The following is a 27557-nucleotide window of genomic DNA, read 5'->3' on the forward strand; positions in this document are numbered from 1 at the left end:
GGATGGATGAATCTGTTTTATTGTGTAATATTAACGTGCTAGTTTGAGTGTCTGCATTACTTGTGAACTCCTGTCGCTTTAAGAGCTCTCAGTATGACCTCTACAGGAGATTCAGAAGAATGAGATGCATATGAGAATCATACCCTGGGGTTTCAGAATGTCTACAATGGCATCGTATACATTAAATAATCTGACTGTCTGTGCTTAGCCTCAGATTACCCGTGACATGCGCATTAGATAACGAGGTAAATTTAGGAGTTAAATCTGCAGAGCTGTAGGAGATTGATGATGGTGCTGAAGCTGCGTGGAGCAGGATGTGGTGAGTGTGCATTACTTACTGCGGCAATTTCATACGGGAAACTGCGATCTATATCCTAGCTTTTCCGCATTCATGATTATTCATTGCAGATTTCAGCTTAGTATTGGCAGTAAAGACTGAGATTTGGGTTTTTGCCTTGGATAAACAAAGTTGCTAGTAGATGGTGTGCTAGGCGTCCTTGTGCTTAGGATGGGTGATGTCATCGCAAAGGAGCGCATCATACTGCGCCATAGATTCTAGGGAACACAAAATAGACTACAACCACGAACGAATAAGCCAGGCTATATAATTACTTACTTGACATGATTGAATTTATACAATATGTTTATTTGTGGTAGCCATTTGTGATCACATCTAACGGATGGTTGCTAGTCCTAAACATTTTTAATAAGTTAAAATGTATATATATATATATATATATATATATATATATATATATATATATATATATATATATATGTATGCATCATAAATGGAAAGATAATGCTTTCTAATAGGCCTGTACTGAGTATAGATGCAGTGAAAGTGCATGCATACGCATTCACAATTCTCTTTTGAATATGAGGGGTTTTTTGTTGTTGTTGTTGTTGTTGTTTTGTTTTTGGTGTTGTATTGTTTATGTTGTTTCGGACATCTCACTGATTGTGATGCAAATCACACATTCACGATAACTTTCCTACAGCACGCAAACCATACTCAACCTTAGTTCAACTACAAGTCCCAGGATGCTTCGCTGGAGGAAGCCGCAACTACAGTACCCCAGTTACTTTAGGCTACGTCCCAAACAGGAGCACACTTCCATACTTAGAAGCAGATAGTGCTCAGTGATGTACACACTCTGTGGTAGGGTAGGGTCGGGTAGTATAGTACAGGGTTAATGCGGTTTGAGGAGTAGCTTTCCATTAATAGAAACAGCGTGTTTGAACAACTATGCAGGAAGCATGTGTTTATCTTACAGATGCTGTCATTTTTATCCTTCACAGAACCATGAGGAAAACCATGATGGTGGACCGGTGCTGAACTTGAACCTCATCCGTGAATAGTTAACAACTAATCAGAACGATAGCTACCTCTTAGGGAGGCGGGTCCAAAAGAAAAACACAGCTAAATACAGCCTGGGACATGGCAAAATCATGGGCTGATACTTGCCAGGTTGGGCTTTTTTCCTCATCAGAAGAGTTTGGAGAGAATGAATGAATCGGGATGAACTGGAGGTTTAGTGGTTTTGAAACGGAACAGCGATGGCAACCAGTCACGACTCCTGGTAAGTTTAGCTTATTAAACAATAAAAAAAGAAGGGTTTGTTAGGCTTTTGTTGCATCCGTTATTGTGATCACTTTTTTTCTTGACATGTCCGTTAGTGCTTGCTGTGTAATGATGCATCAGTTATAATGTTTAGTTTCATTTTTTATGATGTTTAGAAATAGCAGGACAGGTCAGTGTGATATGGCAAGAGTGTATCAGTACTGATGGGCCTAGAATAAGAAAGCTAACATCCATATGAAAGCCGCGCCCTCTCTGAAACCCTCTTGTGCTTCAAAGCTTCATGTGGTTGGGTTTACTTTACTCTAATATTGAGGCACTGTTTTGGATAAACAGGGTACTTGCTATCATTGTAAAAAGGAAAAAAAATGGCTGAAAAGTTTATAGTAATTTAGTGGCAGCAGGGTTGGCAGTAAAGTACTGTAAAAAGTATAGTAAACAACTGTAAAACATTTACAGTAAAGTACTGTAATGTCTTACATGGTATAAGATAATACAATCCAGAAAAGTTGCTTGTTTGGCTGATGCTTTTTAAAAAAAAATATATATATATATAAAAATAAAAAAATTAAAAAAAAAAAAAAAAAAGATCCAGGATACATCTGAGTTGAAGGTTAAGGGTCTTGTTCAAGGAGTCAACCATGACTGTTTGGGAGTGTGTGGGATTTTTAAGTTAAGCCGGGTTCACACTGTTCACGCTGCAAATTTGTCGTCGGAGGCTAGTGTGACGTGTTCCCCGACAGCCGATTAACGGACGTTGCGATCAGATTTTTCCTCCGATTAAATTCTGGCAGTGTCAGAAGATCTGAGGCACTGTCCTGTAGTGTGGCTTCTCTTATGTACGAGTCTTGAATGTCATACACTCTGACATTAATGACAACTAATATCCTACAGTGTGACGTGGTTTACAGCAGGGATCAAGTTCTTACAGTCTGACAAGCAACAGTCACAAAGGACTATTAAAAATCGCAGTGTGCACCCGGCTTTAGTCGGAGTTGACTGGGAGTTGAGTCGGCTCAGTGGTTAAGGCTTTGTGTTACAGATCAGAAGATTGTGTGTTCAAATCCCAGCTGCTCTGGTTGGGTCCTTGAGCAAGACTCTTAGCCTTCAGCTTAATTGTATGTTGCTCTTTCTTAAAAGCATCATTCAAATAAGTTATTTTATACTATGTAAGATGTTACAGTACTTTAAAAAAATGTTTTATAATTGTTTACTGTAAATTGAACCCTGCTGCCTATAAAATACTGTCAAATTCACAGCTAAATTTTTAAAAGTGTAATAAAATAAGGCCAATTCCTATTGGCCTTTGCAAGTTACTATGCTGTTTAATATAATAATTATAATTATGCATTACTTTCTTGTGTATTCTAGTGTTTCTGTGGCTGGTTAGTTGAATAATACTTGAATAAAACATCTGATCAAAGCAAGACAGGCCAATGTATAGCTATTTTCATGGAGTTTACCAGCATACCTTAATAGCTCAAGATGTATCACAACTACAGTTATATTATCAATAAGGTTAAACTGTAATGCAGCATTTTGTCAATTCCATACAACCTTACCATGCAGCCAAACTGTCTCACATCAAACTCTAAGGAGCTTTCTCGTAATGGCCTCCAGGATAATTGAATTTGTGTGAGGGCTAATGTCTTTGTGGAAGTCATTCATTTCTATCAAGTGGTATGCTTAACAATTTGCTGTCAAGGCCTGCAAAATGCAGTGGCGTCCAATCAGTAAAGCAAGTAAGAAAATGAAAAGGATCTTTCCCTAAAATTCAGTATGAAATGATTTACTTTTGTCTATACATAAATAGATGCATATAAAATTTATTTAGAATTTGTAGTGAATTTTATTGAAATTCTAACATTGTTGTATTTTATCACTTGCAGGTACATTGTAACGATTAATTAAGCTAGCTCACATATGTATGTGTGTATATATATATATATATATATATATATATATATATATATATATATATATATATATATATATATGTATGTATATATATATATATATATATATATATATATATATATATATATATATATATATATATATATATAATATTAACATTCCATTGATTCCTGTGAGTTGTAATCTATTTTTATTACACATTATATTATTAATTACAACTTTTATTTAGATGACATTGGACATTGTTATATGAATAATATTTTTTTTAATCCTCAGCACTTTAAGTATCTTCAGCTTCATGCAGAGTTGTGTGCCCTACATAATTCTTTATTTACACGTTTCAGGTTGCTGTTGGTGACAGTCAGGCATGCGTACCTAGGCCGAAGGGTCTTCCAAGTCCCTTGGTCTACAGCAGTCCAGCAAATCAAGCAGCTCATCTACCAAGAAACAGACTTCCCTGTGTGTGAGCAGCAGCTGATTCACAATGGAAAAGTGGTGAGTAATAATCAATGAGCACACTCTAAAGCACAAGTGCTTGCTAAATTGCTTTATAGGGAAAAGCGTTTACTTGTATTTAAAAATATCCTTATTATTCAAGCTAAACCATTAAATTAATTGAGATATTACAGCTTGCATTTCTGTTTAACTTATTTGTGTTTTTGCATTTGTGTTAAAATTTGGGGTTTCAGTTTATGTTCTCAATGAATTAACATTCAGTTAATTTCTCTGCAATTGTTTATTTATTTATTTAAAAATACATATTTATATTTTTTAATGGAAGATTTATATAGTATTTCTTTTACTGTACACTATTGTATGGTGCATATATGATATTAAAACATTGACCTAAGCTGAACTGGTCAGCACCCAGATAATTAGGTTTATAATCTACTATAACAAATTAATTGAGAGGTTGAGCAGCAGATTTCCACTTCTCTGTTCTCTGAAACACATTACTTTAAATATCATTTCCTTCATTTGTGTGTGAATGGGTAATGCAGAAAGAAAATAGGGGGCAACTCTCAACCTTGTCTTTTGTATATAAATGTTTTACAGAAATATAAGTCAGGCTCATTTCTTGAGGCATTTTATAAAGCTCAATTATTAAAACAGTATTGGAATAAAGATATGAATTATATAACTAAATAAGATATATTAAACACTGACATAAGTGGGGTTTTTTATGGTTGTGCTGAATGCAAAAAACGGAGTCATAATATCTTCTAGTTAAGACATTGGCCCGTAATGTTCCAGGGTTCAAATATTTAATATTTTACTGTATATATTTGAAATAAATGACAGGGTCTTTTTTGGAAAATATGCACTTAGGTCATTTCTTTCATTTAAGGAATCACTGATGGCCATGTGATGTGAAATTAAACCAATGGAGTTACTGTTGCATTAATAAGTCCAAAGAATTAAAAAACACTGAGTTAATTTACTGATGACATAAAGATCCTGAGGTGAAACAGACGTCTGACCTGAGGCAACTTTCACTGCTTGCCCTGACTGCTCTAAACACATGATCTTAAAACTTCATGATCGAAAAGAGCAGGTGGGAAAGCTCTCCCCAAGCTTACTTATGTCATGATCAAAAAATAATCACAGGTCAAGCAGTCTGTAGATTTGGATACAGCCAAACAGATAAGATAATCTGGGAGCAGTCTGAGATTCCATTCACAGTTACAGAACATCAAGCCTTAACTTCATATTTCTTGGTTCTTTTTTTTTCTTCCATATACGCCTGCATTTTACTAGATAATACACAGTAACCTCTGATGCTGGCATTACTCCAGCGTCTGTAATAAGCTTGGGAATTTTTGCTTGTGGTGATTCTTGCTGGAGATGCTGTGACAAGTTAGAAAGAGAAAATAAGAAAGAAGGGGGGGGGGTGGAACTAACTCAGCAAAAATAATGTAAATGCTGTCTGTATTTCTGTACAGGGTAACTTCTTCTGTGGGCACAGTCTGCTCAGCCTAGAAAACTTAGGCTGCCTTGTGCTACAGAATGTAATCGGTCACATTATAATAAGTGTTAGGCTAAATGTTCAGGGTGTTATCTGGAATTAATTATGGAATTACATTAGTATTGCAATCATTTTTTTCAGTATTACATTTTATACTATTGCATCTACATTTATTTATCCAAAGCGACATACAAGTGAGACACATTCCAATCGTTGAGCTGAGAATTTTGGGTTAAGGACTTAAGGATCAACAGTGGCATGGTATTTCAACAATAGGATCATTGAACCATAGCCACTGAACTAACACTTAATCTTTTGCATGGCACTATATTGAAGTCGAATTCATACTAAAGCTGCACAATGATTTGTAGTTATTTTAAACAATACTGCAAAAGTATTACTTATCAGTAATTAGTATTATCACTGAGGTGACATGGTGGTTATTTTCTAATAAGGTGTGGCCATAAATTAATATATTGGCAAGTTTTTTAAGATCTTTTTTTGTAGCCTTAAGATACTTACACTATATGGCCAGATGTTTGTGGACAACTGACCATCATATACTCTTATGAGTTTCTTCCCCAAACTGTTTACACAAAGTTGGAAGCACACAACTGTCTACATTGGATGGGCGATATGGACTTAAAACTATATCACAATATTTTCTGGTATTTATTGCGATAATGATATCAGTGACTATATAAATATAGTACCATTCATCACTGTTTTTTGCTACACGTGATAGCTGTGATCTTGAGAGCCTCAGAAACACAAACATTGATCTAAACATAAAACTGATTTTCTGTAACCAAACCAGTTCCAGATTGGAGAGAGAGCTCCCCGTGTAGCGATAAACTCCTCCTCAGATTCACGTCCGCCTTCCGCAGTACGTGTTTTCACTCTGCACGTGAGCTGCGAATGGGTTGCAGACCATCGCACACAATTACGTCATCAACTTGGCTTTATTGTTATTATCGTGGGAAGACTAATTCTTATTGTGGGGAGAATTTCTACCGGTATATCGCAAACGATAAGATATCACCCCCTCCTACAATGTTTTTGTATGCTGTAGCATTAAGATTTCCCTTCACTGGAACTACAAGGCCCAAACCTGTTACAGCATGATAATGCCCCTGTGCACCAGACAAGGTCAATAAAGACATGGTTTGCCAAGGTTGGTGTGGAATAACCCAAGTGGCCTGCTCAGAGCCCCAACCTCAACCCCACTGAATACTTTCGGGATGAATTGGAACACTGACTGCACACCAAGCCTCCTTATCTGATGTCAGTTCCTGACCTCACTAATGCTCTTGTGGCTGAATTGGCAAATCCCCACAGCCACATTCTAAAATGTGGAAAGCCTTCCCAGAATCCTGGCGGTTATTATACCAGCAAAGGGGGACTACATCTATAATGGGATATTCAGTAAGCAAATATGGATATGATTGGTCAGGTGTCCACATAGTTCTGTCATTATAATGTATCTTTTGGCATTTAGTGAATTGAAATGAGTGAGAAATCAGTTGAATTATATGATTATGGCCACAAAGATGCGAGATGGATAAAAGTGATTAAGTGAAATCTCAAATGGAATAGACATTTTTGCCCATTCACACTAAATGACTGGATATGTTGAGCATGACATCCCCACAATATATTAAGTTGTGGGCTCAAGTGACAAAATTTGTGGTCACAAATCTCATGGCCACAATATAACAATTCATGGCCACAAGATACTCAAAATATTATCTTGTGGCTTTCTATTGACCTCAATATATTATTTTGTGGCCAAATCTTTTTTTTTTAAAAAAACCCAGCACGTCACCTTAGTGGCTCTGCAGAAAAGTAATGTATGTAATGAGTAAATGCATTCTTGGCAAGAAGTGTACATAACTAGGTGCAAAATAACTACAGAATTAAGAGTTGTAATCTCTGAGACTGATCATTTGCTGACCAGTTTTATCAGGTGGCAACCGTGTGCGCCAGAACAAGTTGAACAGAACGGCTGAGTTAGCAGAGGCTTTTGCTTTGAAAACATTCTGTAGCCCTTTTGACTTGTCTGAGCAGAGTAAAATATGATATATTGAAGGTTTTTTTTTGCTGATTTTATACCTTGAGGCTACACATAGCTAAATGCCCACCTGCTGCAGAGTGGGTGTACTCAGATATGATCAGATGCTCCATATGACCTAGAGGGGCTTTGTAACTCGTATAAATCAAACTGAGATTGAATATAACGCACTACAAGAGAGGCCAATGTCCGTCTCAAAGAGAGTTGACTTCATTTCCATCATATTGATATTCATTCCCCATATGTATTGTTTTACTGTAAATTGTCCTATTGATCACATGATGATATTGAGGTAATCTTTGTTTTTTTGTTTTGTTTTGTTTTTTTTTTTTTTATTTAGATCAAGGACGGAGTTGTAATTGGAACCTTGGTACTACAAGGGAGTCCAGAAATAACCATGACACTGCATGGAAGAGGACTGCGAGGGGGTGGTAACTTATGAATACTTTTTTTCAAATAGATAACATGTACGTATTAAAAATACAATTAATATGCTCATGAATTAGGATGAATTTACTATTCATGTGATATTTATATAAGTAATAATTTAGTATTAGTATTAGATATTGTATTAATAGGTGTGTGAATGTGCCATGCGATGGATTGGCACCCTGTCCAGGGTGTACCCCGCCTCGTGACAGATGCTCCCTGGGATAGGCTCCAGGTTCCCCCGACCCTGTAGGATAAGTGGTTTAGAAAATGGATGGATTGTTGGATGCATGGATAGTATTAGATATCTACAGTGAATTGCAGAAAGTTACATCACCCTTGGTTGGGAAAATACCTGCCACTGCAAAAATTCAAAACAGCTGCAGTTAAAAAGTGGAATAAATGTGCACATGTATATCACAATCAGAAATATTGTTTTGATGGTTTCACGATAATATCTTATCATATACTTTTTGACAATTCGGTAAGTGTAACTCACATTAAACGTCTTGTTACTTTCATTATTTTGCATTAAGGGAATGTAAGCTTTTTCATTTCACCATATTTTACCATCTAAGAAGATGAACATTTCATAGGCAGCAGTGTTTTTACATGCCAAACACTCTCTTACAGGGAGGTTTGGGCAAACCACTCCACCTTTGGTAGAGTTTCTGAAAGACATTTTACGGCGATATCCAGAAGGCGGACAAATACTGAAAGTAGGTCTTGTGTTGATCAATATTGTATCCATTTAAAGTTAGACATACTGTATGAAAACAGACTGGTGACAAATTAAAGAAAAAAGCAATGTAAGTTATTGGGCCATGAGCAATCAGAACAGCTTTAACTCCCCAGCACAGATTCTGCAAGTCTCTGAAGCTGTACTGGAGGGATGAACTCCTTTCTTCTAAAAGATATTCCCTCAGTTGGTGTTTTGATGATAGTGGTGTGGAGTGCTTTCTGACATGTCCCTCCAAAAGCTCCCATTATTATTCACTGTGTTGAGATCTGGTGACTGTGAAGGCTACAGCAGGGTCATCCTGAATGAGACCATCATAGAAACGTTTCATCATAGGAAAATGGAGATCAGGCATAACTTTTTTTTAATTTATTTGCAGTCACGCCTCTAAGGGCATATGTGGACTCATGCCAGCAAAATGAATTCCCCCATAGCATTACAAGTTCCATGGTTTTCCTTTAATTTGTCACCCATTTGTAAATAACATTTTTGAAAGAGACATATGAAATGACAAACTACCTAGATTCCTACTTGGAATTGTTATGAAATTCTGTAGATATGTGGTGTAATAGTCACTGTAATGGTAAGTTCTCCCTGCTGATGTGCATGTGCTCATTATGTGGCAAGGTTTTTGTATCGATCACCCCATTGAAACAATGAGGGGAAATGTCAGAAGTAAAGATACACAGTCCTAAATCGAAAGTGGGGGGTCAGTGGCTTGCCAGCCTGACCTAACTGATTGGAAAAATAGTATTAAAGCAAATGCTATGTACACACTCTTATTTTCTTCCTAGTAAACAATATGTAATTATCATTTCTTGATTCTTTATATCTTCTATCTCTTTTAGGAGTTGATTCAGAATGCAGAGGATGCAGGAGCAACGGAGGTTAAATTTATGTATGATGAAAATGAATATGGTGTGGAGTCACTGTGGTCACCTGATATGGCACAATATCAAGGTACCTACTAAATATTTAAAGCAAATTTGCCATAAACAGTATAAACCTTTTTTTTCTTTTTAAACTTAAATTGCTGTGCTTTGTACAAAATCTGTGTTCACTGTACAAAGCTCATTATACAACTGTAATGCGATTGTGTCTGCCAGGGATGGCCTTGTATGTGTACAATGATGCAGTCTTTACGACAGAGGACTGGAATGGGATTCAGGAAATCGCAAGGAGTAGGAAAAGAGAGGACCCTTCAAAAGTTGGCCGATTTGGGATTGGATTCAACTCTGTTTACCACATAACAGGTAACTGTAGTACGTTCAAAATCTCAGATACCAATTTTACCAAAAAAAACATAATTTGTAGGTATTATAGATATCACACATTTAAGATGAATTATCTAATCTTTTCAGATGTCCCAAGTATATTTAGTGGGGATCAAATTGGGATGCTGGACCCTCATCAGATGCTGTTTGGAGTCCATGAGTCTGGACAGTGCTGGAACTTGAAGACAGATATAAAAGAAATTACAGAGCTGAATGACCAGTTTGCCCCGTACTTTGGCATTTTTGGCAGCTCTGAGAAGACCATCAAAGATGGCAACTTTCCAGGAACGCTTTTTCGCTTCCCTCTCCGTATGAAACCTTCTCAGCTGAGCAGTAACGTGTATAATAAAGAGAAAGTTCTAGAGCTGTTTGAGTCTTTCAAAGCTGATGCAGACACAGTGCTGTTGTTCCTGAGGAGCGTACAGAAGGTCTCTCTGCATGTCCGAGAGTCAGATGGTACTGAACGGTTGCTTTTCCAAGTCTCAGCAGGTGAGAACTCTGAACACAAACTTGAGCGGTCTAACTCTCTGAAAACTCTAGGCCATGCCATTGAGAGCTACAGTAATGGTGTGCCAGTTAATTCAATCACTTGCAGCACATACCAGCTCAGAATTGAGGTGCAGGATAAAACTGCAAAAGAAAGTCAGAGGACCACTTGGTTGGTTTGTAATGCTGTGGGTGGACGAGGCATGTGTAGTGAACTGGACACTCTTGCAGATGATCTAAAGTTCATCCCAACTATCGGCATAGCTTTACCACTGATGCGTCTAGATGATGAGGACAAGGGTGCAAGCTGCAGCTTCTCAGGGCAGGCATTCTGCTTTCTTCCACTGCCCCTGGGCGAAGAGAGTATGACAGGGTTACCAGTGCATGTCAGTGGCTTTTTTGGCCTGACTGATAACCGTAGGAGTATAAAATGGCGGGAGGTGGACCAGTGGAGGGACCCGGCGGCCCTTTGGAATGAACTCCTCGTTGTAAGAGTCATTCCAAAGGCATACTCCACGCTTATTATGGACACTATTAGGAGAATTCAGACCATGAAAGACCAGGATTTTCCCCTCACTGCTAGAGGCATTTATGAAGCCTGGCCTGATCCCAACAGGATACGCTCACACTGGAGACCCATTCTTGAGCCACTGTTCCATGACTTGCTCCAGGAGCCAGTCATCTACTCTCTCAGCTGCACTTGGGTCAAAGTGGAAGATGCAGTGTTTTTAGAGCTAGACTGTACCCAGGACAGCACAGAATCAGTAATCAATTACCTCCAGAACTCAGGGATGGTGCTGGCCAGAGTGCCAGCCAATATTTCTGCTGTCTTGACCACATTTTTCACCAAACCTGACAGCTTAAAGAGAGCGACGCCTTCTTTTGTGCGGCAGATGCTAAGGAAAACTAGGCACAAAGGGTCATCCAGTGAGAAACTGCTTCTGCTTGAATTTATTCTCAGTGATGCCTGTTACAGCGACCTTATTGGACTAGAGCTGCTGCCTTTGCAAAATGAGACATTTGTTGCATTTTCTTCCTCTGTGAGTGACAAGGATGCTGTTTATATTGCCTCAGAAGAGTACCCAAGGTATGGTGTTAAAGAGTTGGTTTTTTTTAATGATTGGTACATAAATTTTGATTTATTGATTGATTGATTGATTGATTGATTGATTTCACAGATGTATAGTGTCATTTTACATGAATATCAGGCAGAGAAAATAAACATGCCTCATAAGTATTTCTACAGTTTGGTTCTATATAACTTGGCTTTGGAATAAAATATACACTTCCCCTCCCCCCTAATTTCCTCAATAGGTCCCTTTACCCAGGATTGGAAGGAAGATTCATACTAGAAAGCATTCCCCCACAAGTCATGAATAGCCTGAAAGAAGCAGCCAAAAGTAGAGGTAAATATCCATCTGTCCATCTTCTATACTGCTTATCTTTAGAGGTAAATATATAAATGATTATCATCACCATTAGCACCATTACATTATGGCCAAAATTTTATCAAAGGGGGCCAGATTAGACCTCATCAAAATACAAAATAAGGGCCGGGCTCCATTGTACTGTAGTTAAAATTATATGATGAATATGAGCTTTACTTTGAAAGTATTTACATCCAAATTGGGTGAACGGTGCAGGAAATACAGCACTTTTTACATGTTGCCCACTTTTTACACTACATCTATCTGCAGGCCGCATTTGGCCCTGGGGCTGGACTTTAGACACCCCTGTCTTAAAGCAACAAACTCGCATACATACTTGTTCATGTTATGTCTACTCTTTCAGCCATGTGAGAGCTAACACCTACAAACACACACTGTTGACATGACCTGAACAAACCCGAGTATGTGGTCTGTCCATGAAATCTACTGAATCTACAAAGCTTGCTTCTGACTTTTATTATTTTTCAGACCAATCTTAACATTCAGAATATACAGTAGTGCTACATGATGTTACCTTCATTTGTGCTAATCACTTTTTAGCTATTTTAAGTCTTAAACGAAATGTGATAACCTTTTAAAAGGTGCCAGGCAACATTTCTTTCCAGGAATTGCTGCTGACATAAACTTTAGGTGATAATGCTTTGGCAGAGAACAGCATTCTTCTCTTCTGAGTGCACTGTCATTACATGGCATTGCAGGACCTGATCTAATTCACTCACAGTAATTATATAGCATATACATTGTAAAATGTAAATAATTTACGTTTTAGAAAATCAATGTAATTCACTTTTTATTCACATTTTTCTTTTGTGAGATTAATTATGTTTTTATTCTGGTGCTGATGTTGAATGTGAATCCCAGTTCAGCAGTATCTTTGGGGTTGTTCAGGTAAGTAAGTGTTGTCATACCTGTGGAGGGGGAGAAGCCATTCTCCTCCTTAATGGATCAGTCATTACATTTGCAGTGATACAATAATACAATCTAATATTTTTTCTACGTTTAGTCTACTTACCTTTTTGCAGCACCGTAATGCCAAAGCACTAACTGATTAAAACAATTAATAAATGTCAGACATAATCTAACTAATTTCCATGTGCTAACAAATTTTAGATTTTCATAACTCAAATGTACACCACTATGCTAAATTATTAGACAACGTAAAAGTGATGACCAAAAGAAAAATAACATACTAAAAGAGTACAATGTTAATATTTGTACGTTTACAGCATGCAGTGCATGTTAACAGGTTCCTTGAGGGACTTGTTCTTGTATACTTGTACCAAGTTTCTGTTTTTTTCATACATTTTTTGTACGTCATACCTTTTACCTCTGTGATTGTGATTTTCCAAAATTACAAAATATCATGTTTACTTATTAAAATTGTGTTTTATATCAAATAAAAAAAAATAAAGGAAGCATCATTATCACTAGCAATTTTAATGTATTGAATAATTATACACATTTTCAACATATATTTTTAAACAAACATTTATTAATATTATTTTTTAAATAAAATATAATTTTTGATTATTAAAATAATTTTTTATTATGTTTAGTACACTGTCACCATTCACTTTATTAGGAACACCTGTATACCTGCACATTCAGACAATTCATCCAATCAGCCAATCATGCGGCACCAACACACTGCTGAAATCATGCGGGGGGGGGGGGGGGGGGGTTAGTATGATGATCTCATTTTGACCATTGTTTGATTGTTGGTGCTGGTTTGAGCATTTCAGAGTCTGCTGATCGCATGGGATTTTCACTCCCAACAATCTATGGAGTTTACAAAGAATGGTGCAAAAAACAAAAACCGCCCAGTGAGCAGAAGTTCTGTAGTGAGAGAGGTCAGAGGAGAATGACAGGAAGGCTACAGTAACTCAAATAACCACTCTTTACAACCATGGTGAGCAGAAAAGCATCTCAGAATGTACACCATATCCAACCTTGAAGCAGATCGGATACAACTGCAGAAGGTTCCACTCTACTCAGCCAAAAACAGGAATCTGAGGCTACTGTTGGTACAGTCTCAATGGGCAACTGAACCCTGGAAACACTTTCCAGTCTTCAACTGTTCAGTTTCAGTGAACCTGTGCCCACTGTATCACTGCATTCCACTGCATGTGCAGATGTACAGATGTTTCTAATAAACTGGACAATGATGTATGCTGTTAAATCTGTACACAAATAAGGTTTTCATTATCAGCCAATACCCTAACTTAACCACTGTTAGATGCTTCCTTTATTTTTAAACATCCTGTTGTTTAATGCAGAGGTATGCTTTTTTCCCCCCTTAACCAGCAGTTGTAGTCAGCACATTTGAAATATACTATAAACAACACCAACACTGCTTATTTAAAAAGTCATTATGCATATAAATGTTTTAAGTAAGCATGAGATTATTCAGGTTATGCAGGTAAATGTGATTATAAAATTCCAAATCTTATAAATCCAAGCACAACTTGGGAAAATGACCAAATAAGCATGATATTCTCCATGGTTTAACTACTAAGCATCAATAATAACTATTTGGGTGTTTCTTTGTGGGGGGTTTTTTTCCAGGAAGGCCCTGTACTCAGGTTCAAGTTCTAACCCCAGAAAGATCAGCACGTCTCATTAAAGAAGTCCTCACCACAGCATGGCCTTCCAGAGACTTTTCTGTGCAGTGGTACCCTGGTGATGAAGAGAAGAAACATCCCTTGGCATCTTGGCTGCAGATGGTTTGGAAACATCTGTATATTAATTTCGCTGATGACCTTAGTACTTTTGAAGACATGCCTTTGATTCCAAACATGCCACTGTTTGATAGTATGGAATCCTTGGAGCTCCTGCGTCTCAAGACTCCATCTCCTATCATTATTTTGAACGAAGAAGAGATCACACTTTCAGAGGACCTGCTGGAAGTCATAAATAAAGTTGGTGGGGTTGTCTTACAAAACTTGGATTCTTGTTTGCAACACCCACTTCTGAAAAATTACATCCATCCATTATCTCCAAGCACTTTGCTACAAATTATGGACAGGTCCTCATCCCAGAGACTGGCTAGCCAAGTCTCATCCCTCACTGTCAAACAGAAGGTTGCCCTCAAAGGCTTTCTGGCTAGTCTTACAGATGTCACTGAAAAGGAGAAACGTATTATACAAGATCTTCCCATCTTTGTGAAAGTGGGGAAGTTTTCAGACAAAGGCACCCCATCCTTTACTACCCTGAAAGGAGCTAGAGCACTGCATCATAGTGCCAAGCATCCTCCAGATGTTAAACTGTCCATTAATGTGGTCGACAGCAGTGATGAGGCTACGATTCGTCTCATACGACTGTTAAATGTGGAACAGGTTACAAGCACTGAATGTCTGAAGGTAATTATTCAGGACATTGAGAGAGGTTTCTACACCAAAGAAGAAATGGATAGCATCATGCTCTGGACCCTAACTCATTTGTCATTTCTCAAAAATGAAGAAAAAGCAGTGATCACATGGCTTTCCCCTCTTAAGTTCATGTATTCGTCCTCTGGAAAACCTCTTGCAGCAATGGACTTTTTTGATCCTGAGCTGGAGATACTACAGGATCTGTTCTACATGGAGGAAAAGACAAGATTTCCACCAAATACCTACACATCATCTCCTGATATTCTTCATTCTCTAAGACAGATAGGGCTCAAGAATGAGGTGCAGCTTACTGAAAAAGATGTACTTCATGTTGCACAGAAAATTGAGGAGTTACAAGGAAGCCCTAATCCAGAGTGGGAGTTTCTTATGAAGAAGGCAAAAACACTACTTACTATCCTGAACAAACAAACAAAGTTAGTGAAGTCTTCAGAAACTCAGGCATCACTCCAAAAATTGAAATGGGTACCAGTCTGCAAGGACAGGCCTTTAAATTATCCTAAGTCTCTTGTCTGGAAAGGAGACTCTTGTAATATATCCTCTCTCTGTGACATGTGCAGTATATCTCATGCAGTGCTTGTTGGTTCTTCTGTAACACTGGTGGAGCGAACATCTGCTGGCATGAAAAAGGCCCTTAAGTTATCCATGGAGCCCCAAGTTGACCAAGTGCTCCAACATTTAAAAGCAGTAAATGACTGGCACAGATCCCAAGTATTTACCACAGAGGACTGGTATCAGTTCCAGCAGATCCTTTTTGAAATTTATGGATTCATGCAAGTTCACTTAGAGGATGCAAGAGAAGCAGTGAAGTCTTTGTCCTTTGATTGGGTTTGGACCGGCAAAACATTTGCTTCCCCTGGCATCACTGTCCTAAAGCCTGTCCCAGATTTGGATCTACAACCATACTTGTACTCACTACCAAAAACCATTGCGAAGTTCCACAAACTTTTCAAATTCTGTGGTTCTGTTGATGAAATTGATCCTAACCATGTGCTCAAAGTGGTTAAAACAATCAAGAACAGAAGTGAACAAGAAATGACAACAGAAGAAAGCAAACATAATATCCTGCTCTTGATAAACATCTTACGATGGTTGTACAACAATCAAATATCAGTGGATCTTGACATGCAGGTGCCAATTCTTTGCTACAAAGATCCAAGCAAATTGGTCATGAAACCAATTCATGAATGTGCATACTGTGATATCAAAGTTGACGATTTGAATGACTTACTTGACGATACCTCAGAGCCAATCATCCTTGTACATGACGATATTCCCATGAAAACTGCAGAGTGGTTAAGAGTTCCATGTTTGAGCACAAGACTAATAAACCCAGAGAATCTTGGCTTTGAACAGTCAGGTCAGAGGGAACCTCTAACAGTGAGAATAAAAAACATTCTAGAGGAATATCCATCTGTTGCAGATATTTTTAAAGAGCTCCTGCAAAATGCTGATGATGCAAATGCTACTGAATGCAGTTTTCTGATTGACATGAGAAAAAATCTTGATATACGCGAGAACTTACTGGACCCTGGAATGATTGTCTGTCATGGTCCTTCTTTGTGGTCATTTAACAATGCTGTTTTCTCTGACACAGACTTCCTCAATATAACGAGACTGGGTGGATCCATGAAAAGATGTGAAGCAGACAAAGTAGGCAAATTTGGATTAGGGTTCAACTCTGTTTATCATGTGACGGACATGCCTATTATCATGAGCAGAGAATTTATGATTATGTTTGACCCAAACATCAATCACATTAGCAAACACATCAGGGACAAATCAAACCCAGGTATCAAAATCAACTGGAGTAAACAGCAGAAAAGATTAAGGAAGTTTCCTAACCAGTTCAAGCCTTTTCTTAATGTCTTCAATTGCCAGCTACCTCTGACACAAGAGTCCCCCTACAAGTATGATGGGACTCTCTTCAGACTTCCGTTCAGAACAGAGCATGAAGCAGCAGTAAGTGAAATTAGCAGTATATACTACAGCACCACTGATATATATTCTCTTGTTGATGAGTTCAGCATCTGTGGGCATCGGCTGATTCTTTTCACTCAGCATGTTGGGACAATGGTCCTGAAGTATCTGAAATCTGAAGAGTCAAATCCTGCTGCTGCACAGGATGTAGTTACAATGAACAAGAGTGTGTGGTCTTCCAAAGCGACATATGGCCCTCTTAGTATTCTGAAGTCTGCAGCCAAAGTCATGAAAAAAGTTTCAACCACCAACAAAGTACCTGCTGACATTCCTAAATCTGGAAGCATCATCAGAATTGTGGTAGAGGAGTACCACAATGTGTTCAGACGTATTCTTGATCTACAGTCACCACTTTTTCGAGGTTCAGAAGAGGATCCATCTGCATACTTTGAGATGGCAGCTAAAGGCTCTCAAACCAAGAGACTTACTGATGAAATTCCTCAGAAGGGTGTCGAAACCACAACCTGGCTCATCTCTTCGTGTATGGATGTGACTGAAGCTCTGAAGTTTTCTCTGAGTGAAAGTGGAAAACGACTAGGATTGGTGCCATGTGGAGGTATAGCAGTTCTGCTCTCGGAAGAAGAAAATCGAAAATGGACATTGCGGACAAATGCAAGCCCAATCGGAGAGGTGTTCTGTTACTTACCACTCAGAATAAAAACTGGACTACCAGTACACATAAATGGATGTTTTGCAGTTACGTCAAATCGGAAGGAAATATGGAAGACCGACACAAAAGGACAATGGAACTCCATTTTCATGAGACATGTGATTGTGCAGGCATACATGGCTGCACTAAATATGCTGCGTACTATGTCAGAAAATGGGGAACTCCTTGACTATCACTACTATGCAGCCTGGCCTGACCCTGGAGTTGTGCATGATGACTTTAACTTGATTTGCCAAGGAGTATATCAGGAAATTGCCAAAGGTCAAGATGAATACAATGCAAAAGTCTTCTCAGATGGCAAAACCTGGGTGTCAATCAAGTACATTAGGTTTTTGGATGACGCATTGCTCTGCAAACCTGATGTTGGTCCTGCTGCCTTTAAAATATTCATGAAATATCTGAAAAAGTGTGGTTCCCAAAATCTCTGTGCTGTTGAGCTGCCAGATTGGGTCAAAGAAGGCTTTGATGATGCTGGCTGTAAAGGGAAACTGATGGAGAACACTCTCACAGAGAAACAGTTCTTCACAGATATTTTTTTCCCCCATATACAAGATATAGACAAAGACCTCCGTGACCCCCTGATGCATTATGTCCTCAATGAAAAATTGGAGGATTTTGCAACTGTCCTAAGAGACACCCCATGTATTCCTTGCTCGGGACCATCACACACACTTGTTCTGCCATCTCGACTGATACATCCAGAAGGAAGAGTTGCTAAACTGTACAACAGTGATGATGGGCGGTTTCCTGAAGGAAGCGTGAAAGACTATTTGAATCCAGTGTGCTTGGTGAAGTTAGTACAGTTGGGTATGGTAAAAGATGACCTTTCTTGGGAAGACCTGACAGAACGTGCTGAATCTGTTATAGCTCTTAATGACATTGATCATACTGCTGCATGTCAAAGGAGCAGTATACTGCTTAGTTTGATTGACGAAAAACTAAAAATGAGAGACCCATGGGCAACTGAATACATTGCAAAATTACAGGACATCAGTTTCCTTCCATTCTTGACAAAGCCTGCTGGTTTTTCACTCCCCTGGTATGGAAATAATTTCCCCCAGTCTACAATGTTTTCTGCAACAGATCTTTTCACAACAGACCACCAGGACACTGTATGTTTGATGAAACCAATCCTGAATGAGAACTCCCCATCATTTAAAGGCTGTGGCCCCATGTCTCTGGCTGTGAAAGACTATCTCGGGCTGATAAAAAGGCCATCTGTTGGGTTAGTCATCAGTCAGCTCAAAGAACTATCAAAATCATTTGATGGCGTCACACTATATCAAGAAAACATAACGAATGCTTGCTACAAATACCTATATGAAGAGATGTTGCAGTCCAAAGATGCTAAAGAAGAAATTATGGAGGAGCTGAAAACATTTTGCTCTATTCTAGTGGAAAACACATATGTAAATCCATCAAAAGTGGCATTTCATTTGAATTTTGATGCTGCTCCATATCTATACCAACTTCCTAACAAGTATAGAAACAGTTGCCGTGAGCTTTTTGAAACTGTGGGGGTTCTTCCAAACTTCACTGTTGAAAACTTCTCAACTGTTCTAGAACATATCAAGAATGAATGTGGGAGAAGATGTCTCACAGAGGATAACTTCCAGCTATGTCGTAGAATTATCAGTGAAGGAATATGGAGTTTAATTAGAGACAAAAATCATGAGTTCTGCCAAAGCAACTATGGGCAGATACTTTTACCTGATAGCAATCTCACTTTGCAACAATCCAGGTCATTGTGCTACAACGACTGCCCTTGGATAAAGGTCAGAGATACAACTGTGAAGTATTGTCATGGAGATATCCCAAGAGAGGTAGCAGTAAAATTGGGTGCCATTCCAAAACGCCACAAAGCCTTGGAAAGGTATGCTTCCAATGTCTGCTTCACCACTCTTGGAAGTGAGTTTGGGCAAAAGGAGAAACTCACCAGCCGAATCAAGAGCATACTCAATGCATACCCGTCAGAGAAGGAGATGCTGAAAGAGCTTCTTCAGAATGCAGATGATGCCAAAGCTACAGAGATATACTTCATATTCGATCCTAGGACCCATCCAACTGACAGAATATTTGATGATAAATGGGTGTCTATGCAAGGTCCATCCCTCTGTGTGTACAACAATCAACCGTTCACAGAAGATGATATCAGAGGAATCCAGAATCTTGGTCGAGGCACTAAAGAGGCAAACCCTGGCAAAACTGGACAGTATGGTATTGGATTCAATTCAGTATATCACATCACTGACTGTCCATCTTTCATTTCAAATAATGACATCCTTTGTATCTTTGACCCACATGCACGTTTTGCACCTGGAGCAACAACTGTTAGCCCAGGAAGAATGTTCAGAGATCTGGATTCTGACTTTAGGTCCCAATTTTCTGATGTCCTGAACTTATATTTGGGGAATCATTTCAAGCTGGAACGCAGCACAATGTTTCGGTTCCCTATCCGCACTGTAGAAATGGCAAAAATTTCCGAGATTAGCTCAGTACCTGCTTCAGACAGAATGGTACAAAATCTTCTGGACAAACTACGAACAGATGGTGCAGAACTACTTATGTTTTTAAACCACATGGAAAAAATTTCAATATGTGAAGTAGAATATCGGACAGGAGAATTAAAAACTCTCTATACCGTCACTGCAAAAATCACAGATGGTGATCGTTTGAAACGTAAACAGTTTCATGCCAGTGTAGTGGACAGTGTGATGAAGAAAAAGCAGCTGAACCAAATCCCAGTACAACAAATAACATACACAATGATTATAGAAGACTCCGATGGGAACTCAACATCCTGGCTGGTATGCAACAGAACAGGATTTTCTGATATGGAAAAAGTTTCAAAAAGTGTAGTGTCTGCCCACAAAAACGAGGACATAACACTCTTTCCCCGGGGTGGGGTGGCAGCATGTACTAGTCACAATTATAAGAAGGCTCATAGAGCCTTCTGTTTTCTTCCTCTTTCACTGGAGATAGGTTTACCTTTTCATGTGAATGGACATTTTGCCCTGGATTCTGCCAGAAGAAACTTGTGGAGAGATGACAATGGAGTTGGTGTAAGGAGTGATTGGAACAATAATCTAATGATGGCACTAATAGCCCCTGCTTACGTTGAGCTGCTAATTCAACTGAAACGTCGGCTGTTCCCTGGGCATGATCCCACAGTGACCGTTCTACAGGGAACACCAATTCACCAAGTCAAAGATATGTTGAGGAAGTTTTTGTTTTTCTTTCCTGTAAACAGACTGGACATTCAACCAGACTGGTACTGTTTGGTAAGGGCAATCTATCACTGTATTCATGTAGACCTGAAAAGACTTCTGCCTGTTGTTAGGGCACCACATTTGGATAACACTGATATAATGCACTCAGCAATATACATTTCCTGGGTGAACACATCCACTTCAACTAAAGGCAGAGCATTCTTTGACAACTTGCTACAAGATGAGTTGCAGCATCTGAAAAACACAGAGTACAATATTACCACACGTAAATCTGTGTTAGAAAATGTCTACAGGCTAAAGGCCATGCTTCTGGATGTAGGCTTCAATTTAGTCCACAGTTGTGAGGAGACAGCCAGCCTGTACTTCTGCTTGGAAGATGCAGGTATTCCAGTCAGCTATGTGACACCAGAGGATGTCCGATCCTTCCTGTTGACCTTTTCATCCCCAGACACATCTTGTCAAGTTGGAAAACTGCCATGTCGACTGCAACAGTCCAATTATAAGCTTTTTCACAGTCTGAAGCTGCTCGTGGACTATTGCTTCAAAGACATAGAGGAAGATGGCATCAGAATAGAGGGGCTACCACTGCTTTTGACAATGGACAACATCTTGCAAGTGTTTGACTCAAAACGTCCCAAATTCCTAACAAGCCATCATGAGCTTGTCTCCTCCAGGACAGAACTGTTTATGCACACACTATACATGAGATATGCCAACATTCTCTTCAAAGCAGGAGTGGCAAAGGTTTTTGACATAAGCAGCTTTGGAGATTTATTGGGATCTGTCCTACCTCGAGAGTACAGAACCAGGACCCCTGTGAAGTGGAGGGAAAACTATGCAAGTGAATCGTGGCTGAAAAGTGCATGGCATTTCATCAGTGAAAATATTGGCATCAAAGATGACCTAGCGGAGGTTAAGCCAAAATTTGAGACAGCCATGGAGGCCCTTAAAGATTGGGCTCTACTACCAGGGATCAAGTTTATGGTATCAAGCAACAAGTTAACTGTGCCAGAACATGAAGCTTTGTTACCCTTCAGCCTAATGTATGCTGCCATTTTCCCGAATGGACAAAATGAAAAGGTTTATCACACCCTGATGAAAGCAGGATGCCTACAAGTTGCAGTAAACAAAATGTGTGCAAAAGAGAGTCCAATCTTGCCTTTACTGGCTCAGTACACAGCAAATATAGAAAATCCTTCAAGCATTCTGAGATCCCTTGAGTACATGATTCACGCATCAGCTTTCAAAGCAGGGAGCTTGACTGAAAAAGACTGTGAAGCACTCTTGTTGTACTTTAACTCTAATTTGACTAATTTATGTCAAGATGATGTGCAAAGTCTGAAATTGCTCCCATGCTACAGAGCTGTCAGTGGACAGCATATTAGCATTGCAAACTTTGGAGCTTGTTATGTTCTGACCAAAAGCATTCCATCAAATGACATGGAAAAATGGGCGCACACTACATCCTCAACCTTTCTAGTTGATAATCCAGAGCTGAAAGAACTCTATACATTTCTTGGGTGCAGTCCAATTGATGACCTGGAAGTCTATCTGAAGCATCTCCTTCCAAAGTTTGACATTCTCTCACATGATGCCAAAATCCAACACCTCATTTATCTGAAGGAGAGGCTATTGACAATGGAGGAGGCATGTTGCATAAAGGATCAACTCTATGAAAAACTGGAAAATCTGTCATTTATTTTTGACTCAACAAGCAGACTAAAACCTGCCAAGGCCTTCTATGACCAAACTGTGAAAGTGTTTGAAGTGATGCTTCCACCAAAATCTTTCATACCCGTGGACTTCTTCAAAAAAATTGAGCAAGTATTGAAACCGAAAAATGGAACTTCACTCCTGTCTTCATGGATTACATTCCTACGCAAGATTGGTTTAAAATATATTGTGTCTCAACAACAAGTTCTCCAGTTTGCGAAAGAGGTCAGCATCAAGGCACAGACAGAGAACTGGTCTAAGGAAAAAGTTCAGACCATAGTCGATGTTCTCTTGAATCACATTTTCAATGAGAGGACAGATCTGTTTGAGGGAGTATTTCTCAAAGAACTCTCAGTGATCTCATTTTTATGTCCAGAACGTGCACCAGCAGAACTTGTCAGACTGCATCCTCAACACCAAGAAATCAATGGCACTCTTCCACTAATTCGTTTCAATGGGTCTCAAGTTAATCCAAAATTTAAACAAACTGATGTCATGCAATTACTTTGGACATCTTGTCCTATTCTGCCAGAGAAGGGTACTCCGGCAAGCATAAATGACCAAGAGGGAAGCACCCTTTCAGGCCAAGAGCAGCTTGAACAGGTTTTGACTATGTTAAATGTAAATTCGGATCCACCATTGGAAAAGGTCATTAGCAACTGCAAAAACATTTGCAGCATCACAAATGTGGATGATGACACAGTAAAAACAAGAAATAAAGTCTTGAGGAGAACCTATGAATTCCTTAATGCAGATAAACGGGAATTCCGTTATCAATTGCGAGGGGTAGCATTTATTATGGTTGAAGATGGCTGGAAACTTCTAAAACCAGAGGAGGTTGTGATAAATCTAGACAATGAATCAGACTTCAAGCCATATTTATACAAACTTCCACTTGAACTTGGTACCTTTCATCAGTTGTTCAAATTATTGGGCACTGAGGACATTGTATCAACAAAACAATATGTTGAAGTTTTGTGTCGCATATACAGAAGCTCCGAAGGTAAGCAGCTTGACCCAAATGAAATGAGAACAGTAAAAAGAGCAGTTTCTGGACTTTTCAAAAGTCTCCAGAATGACCCAGTACAGATTCGCAAAGATCTAGAGACTCTCCGAGATTTTACATTTTATCTACCAAGTCATGATGGACGGCTTGCCAAGTCAAACAGTTTAGTCTTTGATGATGCACCACATTACAAGAGCAGAATACAGGGTAATGTTGGAGTGCAAATGCTTGTTGACATGAGCCAGTGCTACCTAGGCAAAGATCATTCGTTCCACACTAAGCTTATTATGTTACTTCCTCAGAAATTGAGGCCCAGACTTTTGAGTAGTATCTTAGAGGAACAACTCGATGAAGCATCTCAGAAAATGTGCCAGTTTGGAGCCCTTTGCTCACTTCAGGGTCGGCTTCAGCTGCTACTTTCCTCTGAGCAGTTCATCACAGGACTAATAAGAATTATGAAGCATGAGAATGACAATGCATACATGGTAAATGAGGAAAAAGCCATACGGCTCTGCAAAGCACTTTGTGAGGGCTTGAAGGTATCCTGTTTTGAGAAGCTACAGACAACATTGCGAGTTAAAGGCTGCAGTCCAATTCCACACAGCCGGAGTGAAACGTTAGCCTTTTTGAAGCGATATGGTACATCAGTTATCCACCTCTACATTCAACATTCAGATAGCAAAGATATCAATTTTCTTCTTGCTCTTGCAATGACCCTCAAGTCTGCTACGGACAATCTGATTTCGGACACTTCCTATCTTATTGCTATGTTAGGCTGCAATGACATATACAGAATCACAGAAAAGCTAGACAATCTTGGTGTAAAATATGACTCAACTGAACCCTCAAAGCTTGAGCTTCCCCTTCCTGGGACACCAATACCTGCAGAAATACATCATTTACTGCTAATGGACCCAATGAATGTTTTCTATCCTGGAGAGTATGTGGGTTACCTAGTCGACTCTGAAGGAGGAGATATTTTAGGGTCCTATCAGCCAACCTACACATATGCCATTATTGTTCAAGAAGTAGAAAGAGAAGAGGATGACAACCCAGGTTTTCTTGGTAAATGCTTTCAAATTGACATTGGATATAGTGAATACAAAATTGTAAGCTCCCTTGATCTATATAAATTCTCCAGACAAGATGACGGCACCAACATTCGAGATGGTGCACCAGCAACACCAACAAGCCCATCAGAGAGCTCCTCCACAGGCCCCAGAATGGCACCACCTATTTTTCCCGGCAAGGAAAATCACATACCTCCACCAAAAAAGATGTCTCCTAAAAAGATTAAGATTAATGCACTACCTGAAATTCTGAAAGAAGTTACTTCAGTTGTAGAACAGGCTTGGAAACTTCCTGAAACTGAAAGAAAGAAGATTATCAGAAGATTGTATCTTAAGTGGCATCCGGACAAAAATGCAGAAAACCTTGATATTGCCACAGAGGTCTTCAAGCACTTACAAAATGAGATCAGCAGGATGGAGAAGCAAGCTCATGCAGAGCAGAGCACAGACAGAACATCAAGGAGAACTTTCTCTGCATCGTCCACTCGTTTCCATTCAGAGAAATTCTCTTTTCAAAGGTTTTATACGTCATGGAACCAAGAAGCAACAAGCCATAAATTTGAAAGGCACCAATTTAGAGATCAGTTTGCAAGTTATTCAGGAGCATCACATTCTGGCCGTTTCTTTGTGCCACCATCATTTAAGTCAGTTGGAAACCCTGTGGAGGCAAGAAGATGGCTAAGGCAAGCAAGAGCAAACTTTTCAGCTGCAAGAAATGATCTTCATAAAAATGCAAATGAGTGGGTGTGCTTCAAGTGCTACCTGGCCACTAAACTAGCATTAATAGCTGCAGACTATGCAGTTAGAGGAAAATCAGACAAAGATGTGAAACCCACAGCACTGGCACAGAAAGTGGAAGAATACAATACTCACCTAAATGGACTGGCTAAGGATGTCAACATCTTGGAAGGTTATGGTGTTGACAGCCTTAGAACCCGCTATCCTGACCTCTTGCCCTTTCCTCAGATTCCTAACGACAGGTACACTTCAGAAGTCGCAATGAGAGTAATGGAATGTACAGCTCGAATAATTGTCAAACTAGAAGCCTTTGTGCAGCAAAAATTATGATGCATCAGAAAAATACCAGATTTTTACATCAAGAAAAACAATAGTAATGGTGGCCTTGTGCAATGAGAATAAATGGATTTGCTTTTGCTTATTTCGAGCAAAAGTGTCTATCCATCTGACAGTTATGCACAGTACCTTGAATGGTGCTATATCCCCATGGTTATTGCATATGTTTGCTTGTATATGTCCAGACAGATGCCTGAGCCTGAAAATATTTCTGTTTCTATGACTTACTTTTTAGTGTGAAAGTTTTTGACATGCAAGTGTACATAACGCTAAAAAGGCATAGCAATATTATTCTTTTTACTATAAAGTTTGTGTTTATCTTATGTACAGAAATGAATGTGAATATGCTGCTTTTTTACTTCATGTTTTATATAAAAGTATTTTTCTTGGTACAGTCATCCAGTTGACTGTAATGTCCTGTAATATGCATGCATTTGCACTGCACTTTTGAGTAAGGAGCGCTCGTTTGATTGCTGAAGTTTATTTGAGTGGAGACTTACAAATGGAGTGTTGTGAATTTAATAATGGTACATTAAAAATGCAAAAACTGGCATAATTGTCCTGTGAACTCTGGGAGATGTATACATATATCTTGTAGTATTGTCAGTTTTTGAATGCAAGATAGAAATCACCATATTGTGCATAGAAATGTATATAAGTATTTCTTAATAGACAGATAATCTAGTGCTGTAAAAACTGCACCAAACATTTTTGTTTTAACCAGACTAACATAACCCACTCTGTTAATCCTAAATTACAGCAAGGCCCGTCTTGTAGGGCCATGGTCCCACTGTTTTTTTGGGAGGGGTTTTGTATCATGGTTTTCTCAAAAGATTCCAGCATTCCAATACTTTTTCAACGTCTTTTTTTTCGACCTTCATTAGTGATCTGATGTGTTTTTGTTTTGTTTTTTGGAGGTTGAACAGTGAAAAATTGGTTGGCCAAAGCAGTTTGTAAGTATATAAAGGAGAAAAATGCTTTATTTCAAAAGTAAGATTTACTTTAGTATAATCATACTGTGTTTAGTGTGGGCAACTACTCCAGCTATACATGACTGTTAATTTACTTTGCCAGCTAGTAAATAGTAAGAGTATATGATTGCATGATGTAAATAAAATTGCTTCAACTACATTGTATTCGCTGCCAAGGACAAGTGTGTTATGATTGAAAGATCCACTTCTCATTATACCCCCCTGTGCTTGTTAGAAGTGGCAACTCGTATAATGTTTGCGATATGCACTTTAAAATCATGAACAGAGGTTGGTAATGGATTGGGGAATTATAGTTTCTTTGCTTTCTTTGCAATACACTGTGGTCTATATACTTTGGTGTTGTCCCACTCACTGTGAAACACCCAATTAAAAATCTAGAGATTTATCTTTTCTTTGTAGCTTAAGCTATATTTTGTATTGTGTTCCATGAAAGTCCATGGCAACTAAAACACTGGATTCAGCATTCACTTGTATTTTGTGATGTTCTGTCTTTATTTATTACTTTCATACCTATTTCATGCCTT

At 38.8% G+C, this 27557-nt stretch overlaps 1 protein-coding gene across 3 annotated transcripts; it reads left to right on the top strand.

The window, feature by feature from the left end:
- Window positions 1-116: 116 nt before the first annotated feature.
- sacs (sacsin molecular chaperone) lies at window positions 117-27418 on the top strand. Of its 3 annotated transcripts, XM_017491407.3 has the most exons (11): window positions 117-319; window positions 1303-1583; window positions 3844-3994; window positions 7877-7967; window positions 8599-8684; window positions 9553-9664; window positions 9811-9957; window positions 10066-11551; window positions 11779-11870; window positions 12774-12800; window positions 14478-27418. In XM_017491407.3, the coding sequence occupies exons 2-11, from the start codon at window positions 1561-1563 to the stop codon at window positions 26033-26035; spliced, it is 13773 nt and encodes a 4590-aa protein (XP_017346896.2). In that variant the 5' UTR covers window positions 117-319; window positions 1303-1560; the 3' UTR covers window positions 26036-27418. The 3 variants fall into 3 exon arrangements, with proteins under 3 accessions (XP_017346896.2, XP_053543230.1, XP_053543231.1); XM_053687255.1 differs by lacking the exon at window positions 117-319 and having other exon boundaries at window positions 1095-1583; XM_053687256.1 differs by lacking the exons at window positions 117-319; window positions 12774-12800 and having other exon boundaries at window positions 1095-1583.
- Window positions 27419-27557: the final 139 nt, after the last annotated feature.

Source organism: Ictalurus punctatus, chromosome 17 (genome assembly GCF_001660625.3).
Source record: "Ictalurus punctatus breed USDA103 chromosome 17, Coco_2.0, whole genome shotgun sequence".
Taxonomy (NCBI): domain Eukaryota; kingdom Metazoa; phylum Chordata; class Actinopteri; order Siluriformes; family Ictaluridae; genus Ictalurus; species Ictalurus punctatus.